Raw genomic sequence first — 16,794 nt, forward strand, 5'->3', positions numbered from 1 at the left:
CCTCAACAGATCCCCTGATATCCATACAGTGGGAATTTCCTGGACAGCTAAACTCAGTTCATTGCTGTGAACTGTCTTTCTGTTCAAATCTTAGTGAGTCAGAGTAATATTGTGGTTAAGCAAATCATTTCTGTTTTTGAAGTGGGAACCCCACACAACACTAGAAAAACCTCTCAGTATAATGTACCATTACACCAGAGCTAACCATAACCTCAAAACTGTAACCTTGAGTTGAATACACCTACACCTTTGTGGTCATTCAAACGTGTCAATAATACAAGACTTCACAGGCTTTATATTTACCAGTTTTGTGCTTTACTTACAGTCATAATAACTAAGTGCAAACTGTTTCAATAAGGTGATAAAATCAACTGTATTCTGTAAAACATATTTATGTAGACTATGATACTCTTCATATACCATGGGGACTTCACTGTGCCAATACAAACTTTAAACTTTCTTTTTTTTTTTTTTTTTTTTTTTTTTTTTAAATGACATCAGAAACAGCAGTATGCGACATTACGTGATGGCAGAGCTTCAGTTCATCCTTTGTCATTTTTTTTTTTTTTTTTTTTTTTTTTTTTTAATAAATAGGACAGGGGGAATGAATGAGAGAGAGAGGGGGAGAGAAAGAAAGAAAACCCAAGGGGAGAAGAGACGGTGAGAAGGGGGGGGAAGAGAGACAAAAAAAAAAAAAACTCCTGGGTCACCTGTATGGAGAAAAAACAAACAAACAAACAAACAAACAAACAGAGGAGACAGCAAACAACAAAGAGCAACATAATAATAGAGAAAACAAAGCACCATCACAATAAACTAGCTAGTCATAGATATCAGTATTTACTAAGTAATAAACGATATTGTGCAGCACGCAAGATAGACAGCGCACAGTGTGCTTTGAGGCAGCAGCCAAGAAAGCTTTAGTCCGCGTCTGTGAATACCCATGTGTGCATACCTGTGTGGATCAGCATGCTTGCATTCCAAAGGTTTCTCCATGTAATGATCTGCTAGGGAGTGTGGGGGGGCCACAGCCCCGTCCTCCAGGGTGTGAGGCGGGTATGGAGGAGATCAAAACTCCAGACATCCAGAGGCCCCCAGAACACAAGAGACCATGGAAGACCAACAGAGGGGCAGCCGCGCCACTGTTCCAGTAAGAGCTGAGGAGAGTCCCAGATGAGGGCTCACTCAGCAGCCGCGGAGCAGAAGCCAGGGGGAGTTGCAGTGACGCGCCCGTGAGCTCCGCCGGCCCCCAGCTGCGCCTGAGTGACCGAGCCCTAGGCCGAGAGGCCGGGGGCACCCCACCTCCAAAGGGGCCCGAGCGAGCCCCAGGCCCCAGGCCCCGACAAGCGGCCGCCAAGGAGTGAGCCGGTGTGTACCCGGACGCCCACCCCCAGACACAAAGAACCACCAACACACCGACACCTGAGGGAGTCCGCCACCGGCAGGGGAAGTGGTGGTGGGTGGAGATAGGCCTCCAAACCTTGGAGGGCCTGAGGTGTCCCCAGAGAGGTGGCGTCTGATACCCAACCTGACATATAGACACAGACATACAGGCACACACAGACACAAACATCCATTCCCACCCTCATGCTCTCATATGCACTCACTCCACACTCAACCAACGTGGAGACAGACATAAAGAGACGCTGTACACACAATCACACTCCCCAAGCGTACTCTACAAACCGGGTCTAGGTACCCTTGCCCCTGGAGGGGGGAATTGCACCCAGACCCAGGTGGTGTTACCCTTTTCCCTGCGGTGGGGAGAGGCAGACCACCCCGACTCCGCAGCAGCAGGGAGGCCCCACACCCCAGACCGCAGTCGGACGGCCAACTCCTCCTACTAGCCCCCCCGCTCCAGCAGGCCGCAGAGAATGGGGGTGGGAGAAGACTCCAAACCTCCCTCCACCCGCTCATTGTAGTGTTGATGCATATGTGTTCTAAGGTGCAATTAAAACCCAGGAGGGCATGGAGCTACCTGCCAAGGAGCAGCAGGTAAGCGCATGGTCCCTCCTGCTAGCCCTCAATGACTAAGTGTATTTAAAATTGAGAGGTGGGCAACGACGTCAGGGGTGAGGTATACACCCTGATGGTGATTTGGACTCCGTGATTGTGCCCACCCCCAAGATCCTATATGTATGTGTAATGAGAGTGTGAATAATGTGAATGTCTAAGTTGTGGGATAAAATTGAGGCAGAGGCAGCCAGAAGGGGACAGGGGGGGGGGTAGCCTCCTCTGCACCCTGGTGACATACCCCCACTCCAAGGCCCTGCATGTGTGGGTGGTTGTGGAGGAGCGGGAAGAGGGAGGCAGCTGGAGATGGGGAGGGAAGGAAGGGAGGGGCAGGTAACCCCTCCCTGGGGCCAGCTCCCCCGCTGACCCCAGTAGGCACTCCCACCCTCCGCGACCCGCCAGGGAAGGGGGGCCCAGGCCCATCAGACCGGGGCCCAGTGCAGTAGCGCCCCCCGGCTCCACAGAGCCCTGGACAGTCCACCCAACCCCACCACAGAGAAAACTGCACCCACCCCACCAACCACACATCTTCCAGACTACATAAGACGGTAAACGCCCAGGCTGAGATCTTCCTCCACCTCTCCTGTATCTCCCCCTCCTGCAGAGAGTTCCTGAGAGAAGAAAGCTCCTGCCAGATGTGACCATCCCCCCCACCAGTTGAAGAGCCCCCCAGGCGGCTCGATGCACCGGCGGCACCCTGCTCCAGGGCCGGGCCCCCATGCACCCACCCGCCCACAACCCCGGCAACACACCAACCAGGACCCGAGCCCCCGAGGCCCGGCCCGGGCCCCCGCCCAGAGACGGAGCACCCCCAGAACCTCACGCCCATCCCGGACCCACCCAGGGGCAGCCAGGTTGCCAGGTCAGTAACCCACGTCCGTCAGCACAGACCCTCCCCTAGCCCCGCTGCACGCAGCCGCGAGGAAACAGTCACCTGAGAGCCAACAGAGCCCTCAACCGGACGTGACCGCTACCCCGGGTTGAGCCCCCCAAGGAAGATGCCTCCGGGGAACCCCCCGACGCCCTAAGCCTGTCCCTACCCCCTCACCAATCACAACAGTGAAGGCAGGACCAAACTATGACCCCCCACCCCCACTAGGTGATGGAGCTGATAAAAGGGGCCCAGAGCAATTGATCTGATGTGGTGGCAGAGGCTGTGTCAAGACTAATGTAATCTAATAGATAATTTCTATATTGGTTAGAATTAAGATTATTTTTATTTTTCCAGTTCATGAGGACTGTTTTCTTGGCTATGCATAGGGCAGTGAAGATCATATGGGCTATATTCTTTTCTGAAGTGACATTATCTAAGCTGCCCAACAAACACACTAAGGGGGAAGTTGGAATGTTACATTTCAGACATTTTGATAAGTCTTCACATATCTCGCGCCAAAACTTTTGCACTGGTGGACAGAACCAAAGAGCGTGGATGTAATTGTCTGGTGTATTGCCTTGACAGTGTGAGCAGTTGTTGGAAGATGTAAAGCCCATCTTAAACATCCGATGACCTGTATAGTGCACTCTATGAAGTATTTTGTATTGTATTAATTGCAGACTGGGATTTTTAATTAATTTAAAAGTTTTTAAGCAAATCTGAGACCAGAAGTTTTGGTCTAGGTTGACTGATAAATCTGCTTCCCACTTTGCAGTAGGAAGGGATATTGATTCATCTAATTTAGAAAGTGTTCTGTATATTTTAGATAATAATTTGGGGGATTTAAGAGTAAGAAAATGTGCCGCACTTAGTGGTGTTTGTGATTCAACTTGACTGAGGTTAAATTTCTTTTTTACTATGGATTTAATTTGTTGATATTCTAAAAACCTTGTCTTGTTGATCCCATATTGTTCAACTAGTCTGTCAAATGGAATAAATTCTGTTCCCTCTAATATATGTTCTAAGTATTTAATTCCTTTACAACTCCATTCTGGGAAATTAATCATATTATTGTTTTGTAATATGTCAGGGTTATTCCAGATAGGTGTACGTTTGCATGGGATTAATGAAGACTCCGTTATTTTTAGAAACTCCCACCATGCTGTTAGAGAAAAGCTGATGTTGATACTTTTAAAGCATTCATGTCTTTTGATGTTTGAGCTAATAAATGGTAGGTCTGAAATCTCTAGATCCTTGCATAGTGCCTGTTCAACATCTAGCCAGGGCTCAACTAAGAAGGTATGTTTTAACCATTCTGAGATGAACTGAAGCCTGTTGGCTAAGAAGTATTGGTGAAAATTAGGCAGATCTAATCCTCCTCTATCCTTGGTTCTTTGTAGCGTTTTTAAGCTAATACGCGGGGGTTTATCTTTCCAAAGGAATTTGGAAATATATGAATCCAGAGATCTGAACCAATCTTGTGATGGTTTGTTAGGGATCATCAAAAATAAGTAATTTATTTTTGGCAAGATCATCATTTTTATAGTGGCGACCCTTCCCATGAGTGATATGGGTAAAGATTTCCATCTAGTCAGATCGCCTTCTACTTTCTTTAGAAGTGGGATGTGGTTTAGTTTAGTTAAGTCTGAAAGCTTAGGAGAGACATTAATACCTAAATATTTAATATTTCCGGATTGCAGTGGGGCAGAGGAAGAATTATGGAAGGAGCAGTTAATGGGGAGAACTGTAGATTTTGGCCAGTTAATTGAATAATCTGAAACTCTTGAAAACCAGTTTATTAAAGTAATTACCTCAGAGAGGTTGGTTTGTGTGTTTTGCAGAAAAAGCAACACATCATCCGCATAGAGACTGATTTTATGTTCTATGTTCTTACATTTTATGCCCTTAATTGTTGTAGCCTGTCTAAATGCTGCTGCTAGAGGTTCGATAAAAATTGCAAAAAGTGAGGGGGAGAGTGGGCATCCCTGTCTGGTGCCCCTCAGGAGACAGAAGCTGGAGGATGTCTGGTCATTTGTTCTGATACGAGCCGTTGGGGAATTGTATAATATTCTTATCCAGTTTATGAAAGAGTTTCCAAAACCAAATTTGTGTAAAGTTGCGAATAAAAATTTCCAATTAACTCTGTCAAATGCTTTTTCTGCATCTAGAGATAATATTATGGCTTCGATGTTTTTATCGTATGAGTAGTCTATTAAATTAAGTAATCTACGAGTGTTTGTTGAGGAGTGCCGACCTTTTATGAAACCAGTTTGGTCAGGATGAATTAAGAGGGGGGTCATTTTCTCTAATCTCTTTGAGAGAGCTTTGCAGATTATTTTAAGGTCTACATTTAAAAGAGAAATTGGACGATAGCTTGAGGGAAATAAAGGGTCTTTGCCTGGTTTTAGCAGGAGACTAATGTTGGCAGAATTCATATTTGGTGGTAGTCTGCCCTTTTCCTCGATTTCCTGCAACATGCTGTGGAATACTGGTGCCAAAATTGTCCAGAATTCTTTGTAGAATTCTGCAGGGAAGCCGTCTGGACCTGGAGCCTTATTATTGGGCATACTTATCAGGGCTTCCTGGAGTTCACTTGGCGTCAGTGGCGAATCCAATTCCATTGCTTGACTGTCTAGTAATTTTGGAAGAGTTACGTTGTCAAGAAACAGATCAATTTCATTTTTAGATGGGTTTATTTGTGGTGAGTATAAAGTTTCATAGAAATCCCTAAAAATGTTGTTTATTCTTCCAGGATCATATATTGTGTTCCCCGATAAATCTTTAGCAGCACATATAGTTGTTTTTTCTTTATTTATTTTTAGCTGGTTAGCTAGAAATCGACCTGATTTGTTACTGTGTTCAAAATTCTGCAAGCGAAGTCTTTGTATAAGGAATTGTGTTTTTTTATTAATAATTTCATTTAATTCTAGTTTTGTTTTGCATATTTTGTTCAATGTTTCCTGATCTTGGTCGCACGCGTAGGCTTCTTCTAGTGATTTGATGTTTTTTTCTAATTCCTGAATATTTTTGTTTTCTTCTTTCTTTTTGTGTGATGAGAAAGAAATTATTTTACCTCTCATCACAGCTTTCCCTGCTTCCCATAGAACAGAAGCAGATATTCCGGGAGTGTCATTAAAGTCTAAATATGAAGTCCATTCCTTTTTAAAGTATTTAATAAAGTCTTCATCTTTAAGTAGTGATATATTAAATCTCCAGTTTTTACTTGGCGTAGTATTATTCTTGTGCATTAGTGTTAAAGATACAGGAGCATGATCGCTGACAGCTATAGGATGAATCTCAGTGTCTGAAATGTCACACAGCAGTGAGCTGCTGACCAAAAAATAATCCAGACGAGAGTAAGAGTGATGAACATGCGAGAAAAAAGTATATTCCTTACTGGTGGGGTGAAGAGAGCGCCATGCATCGCAAAGACCAAAGTCGTTCATATACTGTTTGATTATATTTGTGGACTGCCAATTACGCTGAGTTCCTGTTGTGTTGAGCCTATCCATTTCTTCATTTAGTCCAAGGTTGAGGTCACCGCCAAGAATGAGTGTGCAATCAAGGTGTTCAGAGAGTGCACTAAAAAAACCGTGGAAGAATGAGGGTTCATCAACATTTGGACCATATATATTAACAATACATAGTTTTTTGTTCAATATTGATAGTTTAATAATTAGAAATCTACCCTCTGGATCTATAACAAACTTTAAACTTTCAAACAAGCTAGTATTTTGAGGAAGAGTTTATCAGCTGTGGGTGGCAGCTGTTTGGTGAATGGGGCTTATTTTCAGGGCTATTTAGATGTTTTTGGTAGGAGATACTGAGCAGCTACATGCTGTTCTTTGATGCTCAGTCATACGCACTAATTATGCAGTTTACTGTAGCTTGTGGTGTAACACAGCGGCTTTAAAATGTAGCATTGGTGAGTATGGAGGGGATGATGAAGGTCTGTGTGTAGAATATAATGTAAAAGGATAATTAGAAAAAAAAATACTATAACAGTTCTGTGCAAGCCAGATGAATCCAACAATGGAGGGATTTTCATACTGTTTGAATACTTAAGAAAATATGAATATGAACTATGAATTTATATGTGGCATGGTGGAGCAGCGGCTAGCACTGTGTTAGCTCCTAGCAAGGAGGTTCTGGGTATGGATCTGCTGCCATGGTCGGGTCTTTAAATGCTGGTTTTGCACATTTTCCTCTTCAGGTACTCACACTTCTTCCAACTGTACAAAGACATGTATGTTGAGTTTACGGGAGCTTCTAAATTGACTGCAGGTGTGAATGGTTGTATCATCAGCTCAGTTAGACCTGTGTTGAACATTGGCCCAGAAAACTGTGTCTGTGCACACAGTAGATCGTGCCATCCTAAAATGCAGAATCAAACTTTATCGTGCAAAGAAGCCAAATTATGTGAAAGTTTTAAACAGTTCTGTGCTGAGACACATCAAAATTTGAGTTCTTTTTTGAAAAACATAGACATCACATCATCTAGACTAAAAAGGAGAGAAACCATCTAACTTGTTATTAGCACTCAGTTCATTAAAATGAAAAAAGAAATGTAATTTTCTTTGTCTTGTTGAGAGGTTTTCTATTGAAACTGAGGCCTCGATACAAAGTAAACAAGACAAGTTTGACTGAAAAGAGAAAATCTGCAGATTCCCTAAACAGCACACACTTATGAAATACACACTTGTACACACAAGTTATAATAAACTGATTAAGACTAGGCAAATTGAAACAATATGTTAATTAGTTTGAACTTTGTCCCTATTGCCAGTCTTGGCACCCGGGGGTCAGTCCGCCAGGGCCTCCGGAGTTTGGATGGAGTTTGAACTTTGATTTAATGCATAATGAAAAGTTGTGTTTGATTTGATTTGGAGCTGGATGTTCACACGTGAAACCAGTCGCAGACAAACTTGCTGTTTATCTGATGATTTCTGCAACTCCCTTGTTTTTCAGTTAATGCAACCAGTTCAAATCTATCACCTTGGAGGCTTGTTTAGTGGGTAAGCTATTTTCATTAGACAGAATGAAGTACTGTGACCCTGCTTAATGTCTTGTACTAGCTCCCTCAGTGTACAGAGGTGGGCTTATCTCTTTTAATGGGCTCACACTTCATGTTGCTGCCATAATGTTTAAGGTATGCTGTCATGCTGATTGCTGACCGTATTATGTTGAACACTGATGAGTGAGAGCCAAAAAGGAAAGAATGGTCAGAACAAAAGCCCCTGAAGTGCCCACTGACATGATATTTTTGCCATGGAAATTGTCAGATGTTTGACCTGAAGTCAAATTCCAGAACAAAGTCCAAACACAGATAGAGCTCAAATTATCTCCACCAGGCAAATGACGTAAAGCTCACTATATTTGCATGTAAATAGAAACATGTTAGTTTATGTTTATGTGCTCTATTAGCCACTGGATTCTGAGTTTTATTTATTTGACCTTCTTAGTAGCTGTTTATGAGCAGAGTGACCAAGAGGAGACACTCATGCACTTCTCCAAATGACAGTGACACTGAAAGAGAGAGTGACAAAGAGACATTAACTGGCATTTGTTGTATGCAATGAGCATAACAATAGCATTGCTAAAGTTAGCAACGGTCACAGCTGAGACCGCTACAGTCAAAAGCCAAGATAAAAAGCTGCTGGAGGCTAACCAGCAATGCCACACTTTGGGCTTTGAGCCATCACAGTCTTAACAGACTTAAAACAAAATTAGAAGATATCAGACACTGACTAAAGAATACTGAAAAACCTTGGGAACCTCTGGGGAAGCTTGGCCTCGAGGAAAAGCTGGTTGATGAGGTGCTTTGGTGGTGTGGCACAATTTCAATTTAAAAAAAAGTGGTAGTAAATATTTAAAAATGACAAATATAAATAAGCAGCATTCATAAATACAAAACATGTAAAAAAATTAATATTATATAGATTTAATGCAACACTAAAAGTGATATTAACAATTTAACCTTGACATTAATTGGCAATTTAAACTTCAAACACTAGCCTTGTATTTACCTGCATATCAAGCCCACTGGCAGAGACCTGCACCCATAAGTGTTTTGCACTATGGGAGTTGACTTGCCCCCCAGCTCTGCTCCTAGCTATATTTATCTCCACTCTCACCATAAAAGGCTGTGACTGCTGCTTGGACTCTGACTAAGGCCAATATTATTTTTGTTGTGTAGACCGCAGCCGTGTGTGTGCCTACCTGCGGGTTTGCTTGGGATATCAAACTTAAGAGTGTGTGGAGTTGGACCATCTTTTCATTTAAAGCTTAGAATTGAGAGAGTTTGTCCAGAGTAAGTGACTACTTTGGGGGTAAGATGTGATATGCAAGGTTGTAGTTGTTGCATATGTCTGTGTAAGCATGCCGAGAAAGTGCCTGATTGCCTGAAACTGTATATCATGTCTTTGTAGCTGATGTTGCAGGTTTGATTTGAAAGGTTTTATGATGGTTCCCTTAAACTGTCTTTGTTGATCAAGAAACTATTTGTAGTTTTTGGCCATCATACCTTTAGTACACTTAGTACGGTCTAATTTTTTCCACTATGACAATTAGATTAACTATTTATGTTCAGCAAAAAGAGTCAAAAAGCTTGCTGTGAACCTACCCTGTATTGACAGTGAATCCACATGCTCTTGACCACTAACTAACCTGACAGACAAGCAGATAGACAGGAAGAAACTCGGAAACTCAGGGCTCGTGTGAGGAGTGGCCTGCAGCATGTCTGGATCTATACCGTTCTACCAGAAGCACCATCTCCACTATGACCGCGGCTACCGTAGCAAGGAGACTCAGTCTAAAGTGAGTCAGTACCAGGCCAGCAGCAGATACAGTGCTAGCGGCAGCGCCTCTGCCGCCACCAGGAGCAGGGGGTAAGGAGAAGGAAAGGGAGGTGGATCAACTTCATCAATCCTTTTTCTTTATGACAGGAAAGTCCTACTACCTCCCTAACACCTACCCCACCCCAGCTGATCAAGTTCACCTCCATCACCCTTGTGAGATCACCTCCCTGACACAACTCTGGGATCGTCTTTCCTTGACACCAAGTAACCATCTTACTCCCCCATGAGTTTTCTTTCACCTTGATCGCCCCTCAAACACACCTGAGGATTGAAAACAGCTTTGAGTCCTGCATGAAGCCCTGTGCATGTAGCCTGACAGATGTCCTTTGTGTTTTCATGCATGTTGACCAAGTCTTACCTTTAACACAGTAATGTGTCTAAAAGGGCTACAGGAATTTCTGTCACCTTTAGAGGAATGGCATTCGTTAGAAAGGATGCAACGTTATGTTATATTAGAGCTATATGCTATATAAATTGACTGAAATAGCATCTTGACCTGTGTATCATACTAGGATGAAAATAAGAAGAGATAGTTTATCAGTCTTGTTCGTTTGAAAACTCATCCACTGTGCCGTGAATCTTTTTAATTAGTGAGTGTGGGAAACTTGGCAGCTTCTCTTTATTTTTAAGAGGCATAAGGATAGCTGTTCATGAGCTGCTGATTTGTCATCAGTTCACATTTCCTGACATTTAAAGTTTGGAGTATATTGAGCTTTTCTATCCAGGGAATACCAAAGCTCCCATAGTGAGCCTATCTATTAGGGTATCTGGCAAATCCTTAAATACTCTGGCCTGGAGAGTGTGAACACATCAGAGGGCTTAGATTTTACTATCTCATCTTTCCCTTCAGGCAGCTCACCAGACCCCAGATCAGTGCTGAGGGGAGGCAGGGAGCATTGCTTTTATGGCAAAGATAGGATTGCATTTATGTGGTTATAGGAGTTTCTTGTAATATGGGATAATCTTCATATCACACCCTCGCAAATTCTATGAGATTTTCCAATTAAAATCTTGGAAATGGTCAGAGGTAAAGGGACACTGACTCAGATAGACATAGGAAAAATGAGGGCAGCTGTCCTACTTGCTATGCCATTCTGTGAATCCTCAAAAACTATTCAAAGCTATAGTGTTGACACTGGACAGATTTCCTTACCTACATCAGGATATTTCACCCTATGAGCCACAGTCATTTCCTGAAAGCAGTTTGTCAGTAATAAATGATTCTAGCATAAACATTACAGAACAAGATTACGACCCAGGTGGGACTTGAACCCACAATCCCCAGCTCCGGAGGCTGATGCCTTATCCATTAGGCCACTGGGCCACTGATTGATTGTAAGCTCTACGTAAACTAAAGATGGATTTCTCACTTTGCCCTAAATCTTTCTTAGAGAAACATGAAATGTAGTATGGAAGTCAGTAGGACAGCTGGGTTTCACATTTTGGTATGCACTGAGATACCATCATAGATGAAGGACACTCATCTGTTAATGACCGAATACTGGCTGCTTTTAGTGGTCGTTAGCGGTGTCAGTATTGTCTTTCACATCATATGGTTGTTATAGATGTTGAAAACTTAATAACTGAGGTGTGCAAAGCTGTAAAAAATAATTACAACTAAACCATCTCCACTACTTTCCAACTGAATTTTAATCCACATCTCATCCACCCCTGACCTTGGCTTTGTCCCCACATTTTTCTGTTGTTGGTTGCACTGTCTGGCTGTGTGCCAGGCTGATGGTACTCTGTATGTCTCAGACTTAACGTGTCTTCGCACTCTGGCCTGGAGGAGAGCAGACTAAGCCCCTCACCCAAGAGAGCCAAGCCAACTTACTTGGCTGTGGATAAAGACAACCAAATCATCGGCTATGTAGTGCCTATCTTCAGGGGCAGGTAATAACTATCCCTCTATGTAGAACTGGAAATCCAAGATTGCTTTTCAACAGCCTAAAGTTTTAACAACATGCCTTGCTTTCACGTCCATCCCTGGCTCTGCTTTGCTGCCTCCTAGTCAAGAGTTTGCTACAGGACTTTCAGATACAGAGGAAGCAAGAGTGAGAGACACTGCTGCATACATGGCCCGCAGGGATTTGTTCACCAGTGGCCTGGAGATGGAGAGGTCTGAGCTCATCTCCAGGAAGGAGACCATGCGCGAGTCGGCTGAGCGCATCACTCTGAATAAAAGGGTCAGTTCTCACTGTTTTGAGATCACACAAGGCAGCCGTGCTGTTCTTTAAAGTTTTAAAGCAAACATGGAGAACTGCTTAGAATTTTACATCACAGAAACGGGCCTTAGGTTTGGTCTGTTTGGTTGTTTGTATGCGCTTGCAAAAACCTGCATACTTATTTTTTTTGTAAATCAGTCTTCTTCTTGACATTACAGACTCACTTCTCACATTTAAGGCACATATCATAGTCCATAACAGGGTCATAGAGTGTATCATGGGTCAAGGAAATGCCTGTGTGGCATTATAATGGCACATATCTTTTGCAAAAGCCCAGAAAAATGTTTCTTGAGCCTGGATTATACTTTCTGTTAGTCTGCTAGGGCCCACTCAGGTCCACTCTGGTCAGAGTGATGCAAATTTCATCGTCAAATGGTGAGTGCAAGGGTCTATGCGGACGTCTATATGCCTGCCCACTTTTTGTGACCACGTTGACATCTTTGAAGAATTTACATTAGAATGCACCAGGAAGCTGTCCAAGTATAAGCTAGGCTTTAGCTTTGATATCACAAATAAGCATTATGTATTTGTGATGTTACAGTAAACTTTAGGACATGCCAAATTTGCTTTTGTACTTTTGTAATCACAGTACAGCCATCTCAGTCGCTGGGGAGTATTAGTGAATAATTCTGTAATTCTGCTTAGATAATTATAAGCTAATATTACTTACTATCAGGTTTCACTTTACTTAAGAGAACACAAAAATGGTAGTTAATGGTTAAATAGTGGTTAAGTAATGAGTAACTACTGAATAACTGTTAATTCTTCTTCTCTTCGCATTGCTTGGCATAACAGAGGAAACATGGGGTAGTGGTGAAGTAGTCCTTAAACTACTGAGTAACAATTAAGTATAACATTTCCATTGTGTTGAGTTATATTTTACTGACATAATGTGATTAAAAAAAGACAAAAAGATTTTGGCTGTTAGTTAAAAGGTTTTCCAAAGAAACTCAAGATAGGTGAAGTATGCTTAATCCAAATGAATCATCTGCACCATTCATCTGTGCTTATATATTGTGCTTTTATTGCTCATTACTTGTGGGATCATAGTAGATCATCCTCTATTATAATATCACAATAAATCCATATTCTAATGCCAATATCAGGCCACAAAGCACAACAATATTTATTTATTGTAGCAAAACTGACCATGGTTGATTGCATCAGTGCTTGGGAATGTAAAGTGTCTGTGGCTAAGTGGTTGTTATTACTACCCCTTACACAAGAAAGTTATTTATGTGCCTGGATGATTATGTGAATTGGTACCCAGCCATTCAATGAGCATCATGAAAAACCACACTTACCCCCTCACTGCATTTATATGCCTCCCCTGCCGCACAGCCTTACTACTGGGTGACAAATTCTTCAGGAGATCACGTTTCTTCGGACAGAGGGAAGCAGTGTCTCATTGGTGGTATTATGTGTTGAGATACTGGATAGTGAACAAACAGACAAGACCTCAACACCTCATCTTTTCACAGGACTAAGGAAGAACACATCCTTACAGTTGTAATGTGTGAAGATAATATCTAAAGTAGATGTGTTGGTTTTATTTAAATGTATCTACAAGAAAATGGTAATTGTGGAGCACGTTGTGGTTGGTAGAAGGTAAAAACTGTCCTGAGTGATTTGCTCTATCTTTAGATCCATGAACACGAGGAACACTTCAAGCGTATGAACGAAGACAGCCTGATGCACGCCCCAGAGTTTGTGATTAAACCTCGCTCCCACACTGTGTGGGAGAAACAGTGTGTCCGGCTGCACTGCACTGTCAGTGGGTGGCCCGACCCACGGGTCGTCTGGTAGGTCACCAACTACACGATCTTATGTCTTTCCTCTCTGTTCTTTCAAAAAATGATCTTTATCCATTCCATCTAGATCCATCTAGTTTTTAATGTTTCCTCGCTTGATTTTGTTTTATTCTTTTCAAACTTTTTTTGTCTTTCAAGGTACAAAAACAATGTGGCGCTTGATCCGCTTGCCAACCCTGGCAAGTACAAAATTGAGAGCAGATACAGCGTGCACTCACTGGAGATTAACAAGTAGGTCGTTTCTCCCATCCACAGTACTTAAAGTAGATGTCCACATACATTTTATGCCATAAATTAATGTCAATACACATCATCACCTTGAAGATTTTCCAGTGAGCCCTTTGAAAGAAGGTAGGGTATTTTCATGCAACTTGTGAATCCCAAATAGTGCTATACTACAGCTCTGTATATTAAGTTTAACTTAAAAACGTAACCAGAACATCATGGAAGTTAAGATGTTAGACATTAAGATAAAATATATTAGTCAAAGAACTTGTTATGATTACATACTGAAAATAAAGTTTATTTAATATCTTCATTGTTTTCCAGTGACTGACACAAAATTGGGTTGAAATAAAGAAGTTTGTTGGGGGCAAAATATGATAGGCTGACACTGATGTTCCTTGGGCCTCGGTTTGTAGTATATGTATTAAAAATACTTTGTTAAAATTAAAATATTTACTTTGAAATTTAGGATTCTTTAAACTGAGTGTTATTTTTTAAAGTAGGCATCTTGCCCTGGATTCAGCATTCAGCCATATATGGACTTATGTGTAAATGACTTAATCTACAGGCCCAGGGTCTTGATAACAAAGAGGTGGTCTAAGGATAGCTAGTCTAAGATAGTAGATGTAGCCGTATTATGTAGAAGTTAGTCTACATCAGATGCACCCCATCTCTGAGTTGAGCTTCATGTTTGATCACTTGTAGCACAACAATTCACTAGCATTAAGATTACATGCAGCTTAAAATATAAATTCAACCACTACTACAAGCTGCTATTCAGTTTAACGGATATCTGTTACATTCAGTGGACAATGTTAAAATGTTTATCTAATAACATGGCCTGTTTAATAATGCATCATTCAAGCTAAAAATGCTGCTAATGCTAGCAGGTTCAGTGAGCAAGCTGTACTCTTAAACGTTATGAGCATAGAAGACATACACAAATACTTTCTAGTGCAGGCTAATTAAATAGTATAAACTTGACTCACCAAATCACCAAAACTGGAGGACTTTTAGGACAGCCTATATCTGTGTGTTTTCTGTAATTTTATACATTTATCTCTTACAGTTTAATCCCAAAGCAGCATTTCTTTATCACATAGAAAACCTATGATGTGCTGTTGAAATTGCATTTTCTTAAATTAAAACATCTAGGGGGAAAAAGTGTCATAAAATTGCTTTACTTTATTTATTCTTTTTTAAACTACTGCTTATCCATCAAATTAGTTAACCTTTCTTGCTAGTCTGTCGGCACGTCACACATCGGATCACTTCATGTACAGAAAGCCACAACACCTAATGCGTGTGACATCACCAGCGTGTCTATTTTTTGCCAGAGTATTTCTGGCCAGGAGTGATGGAACGTTTTACAGTTGGGCTCACATAGTTGGTATTATTTACATGGCTGAAAGGAATTAGGTTGAGCTGGGGGGAGGGGCACCGTACACATGAATCCTTAACACAGTACACCGAACATGTGCATATCATGGACATTGATCAGCTGATGCTCTCCTCTTTCAGATGTGATTTTGATGATACAGCTCAGTATCGTGTCTCTGCCATGAACTCCCAGGGAGAGCTGTCTGCATTTGCCTCCGTTGTTGTCAAGAGTAGGTTTCACCCAATTCCACAGCTAATGCCAATATGCTCATGATCATCAAAAACATATATATAAAAAAAACTCAAGAGTAATTATATTTTCCTAATTAACTGTTTAAAATTAGTGTGTGACAACTTAAATTTGCATGTGTGTGAAATGAAAACAAAAATTCTCTCCATCAGTGTGATAAAGTCATACAACAATCTGTAAATGTGAAATGTATTAAAAGTGCCTCCTGCTGTTCTTCATAGGGTTCAAAGGTGAAATGGATGAGTTCCTGCCAGCACCCAGGCGTAAGTTGGAATTTACTGCCAGTTTTAATTCATGAATGAACTTTTTTCAGGCCACTGGAAAGTAAAATATGTCAATAAAGACTCTAAACAGCAAATTGCTATACTAGCAAATAAGCGGATTCTGAACAACATTTATCTTCTTTTATAAAGTCCTTTCATTGGAGCTGTGTTTTGGTCTCCTCCAGTCTTTGGAAAAAAATGATGCAACAGTTACGCTACAGAAAACAGTGGGTGGAGATCTTGGCACGGCCAAAATGACTGGGATCATGTGCAATGAACTTGTGATCTTGCTGCTTTTAAAATGGTGGTTATGAACATGACGATTAAGGCCTGTTAAAACACTCATGGTCAGTTGTATTTAAAGCAAGGTTGGTGCATCCAAACAGCAATAAGATAAAATCAGTCTGCTATTAGTCTGCAGTCAAGTATCAAGCTGGTATTTGAATGCAATCTGCTTTTGATAACACAGCAATTAACTGATACATCAGCGAAAGTCACAAATTATTTTTCATTTTTCAAATGAGTGTAATTCAGTTTTATTTATATAGTGCCAAATCACAACAGCAGTCGATTCAGTGCTCTTTATATTGCAAGGTAAAGGCCCTACAATAATGAAGAGAAAATCCCAACCACCAGAAAACACTACTCTATAAGCAAGCATTTGGCGAGAGTGAGAAGGAAAAACTCCCTTTCAACAGGAAGAAACCTCCAGCAAACCGAGGCTCAGGGAGCCATCTGCCTCAACCAGTTAGGGCTGAGGGGGAAGAGACAGGACAAAAAACACAGTGTGGAAGCAAAGTTCTTTGAAATTTGTATATCTATTGCCTTCTACTTACACAAAAATTCACATCAGCTAATTACAATCAGAGTCCAGTTGGCCATTACAACTACTTGCA

At 41.6% G+C, this 16,794-nt stretch overlaps 1 protein-coding gene and 1 non-coding gene across 7 annotated transcripts in view; one reads left to right on the plus strand and one right to left on the minus strand.

The window, feature by feature from the left end:
* The first annotated feature begins 9,040 nt into the window (after window positions 1-9,040).
* Window positions 9,041-16,794, plus strand: part of myom1b (myomesin 1b) — a 32,168-nt gene continuing 24,414 nt past the window's right edge. For 4 of the 6 annotated variants that reach the window (XM_085286934.1, XM_085286937.1, XM_085286936.1 and 1 more), the window contains exons 1-8: window positions 9,041-9,197; window positions 9,561-9,774; window positions 11,503-11,637; window positions 11,756-11,930; window positions 13,614-13,771; window positions 13,919-14,011; window positions 15,527-15,615; window positions 15,857-15,898. In XM_085286934.1, the coding sequence (XP_085143060.1) occupies window positions 9,623-9,774; window positions 11,503-11,637; window positions 11,756-11,930; window positions 13,614-13,771; window positions 13,919-14,011; window positions 15,527-15,615; window positions 15,857-15,898 (844 nt within the window). In that variant the 5' untranslated portion in view covers window positions 9,041-9,197; window positions 9,561-9,622. Of the gene's footprint in view, window positions 9,217-9,560; window positions 9,775-11,502; window positions 11,638-11,755; window positions 11,931-13,613; window positions 13,772-13,918; window positions 14,012-15,526; window positions 15,616-15,856; window positions 15,899-16,794 lie in introns of all 6 variants that reach the window. The other 2 variants (XM_085286935.1, XM_085286939.1) reach the window with 2 other exon arrangements.
* On the minus strand, window positions 10,996-11,068 carry trnar-ccg (transfer RNA arginine (anticodon CCG)). The gene has a single exon. It is a non-coding gene; the product is annotated as a tRNA-Arg (tRNA).

The sequence above is a fragment of the Mchenga conophoros genome, linkage group LG9 (genome assembly GCF_057382185.1).
Source record: "Mchenga conophoros isolate Kocher_MC1m ecotype Shallow Benthic linkage group LG9, M_conophoros_male_GT1.1, whole genome shotgun sequence".
Taxonomy (NCBI): Eukaryota; Metazoa; Chordata; class Actinopteri; order Cichliformes; family Cichlidae; genus Mchenga; species Mchenga conophoros.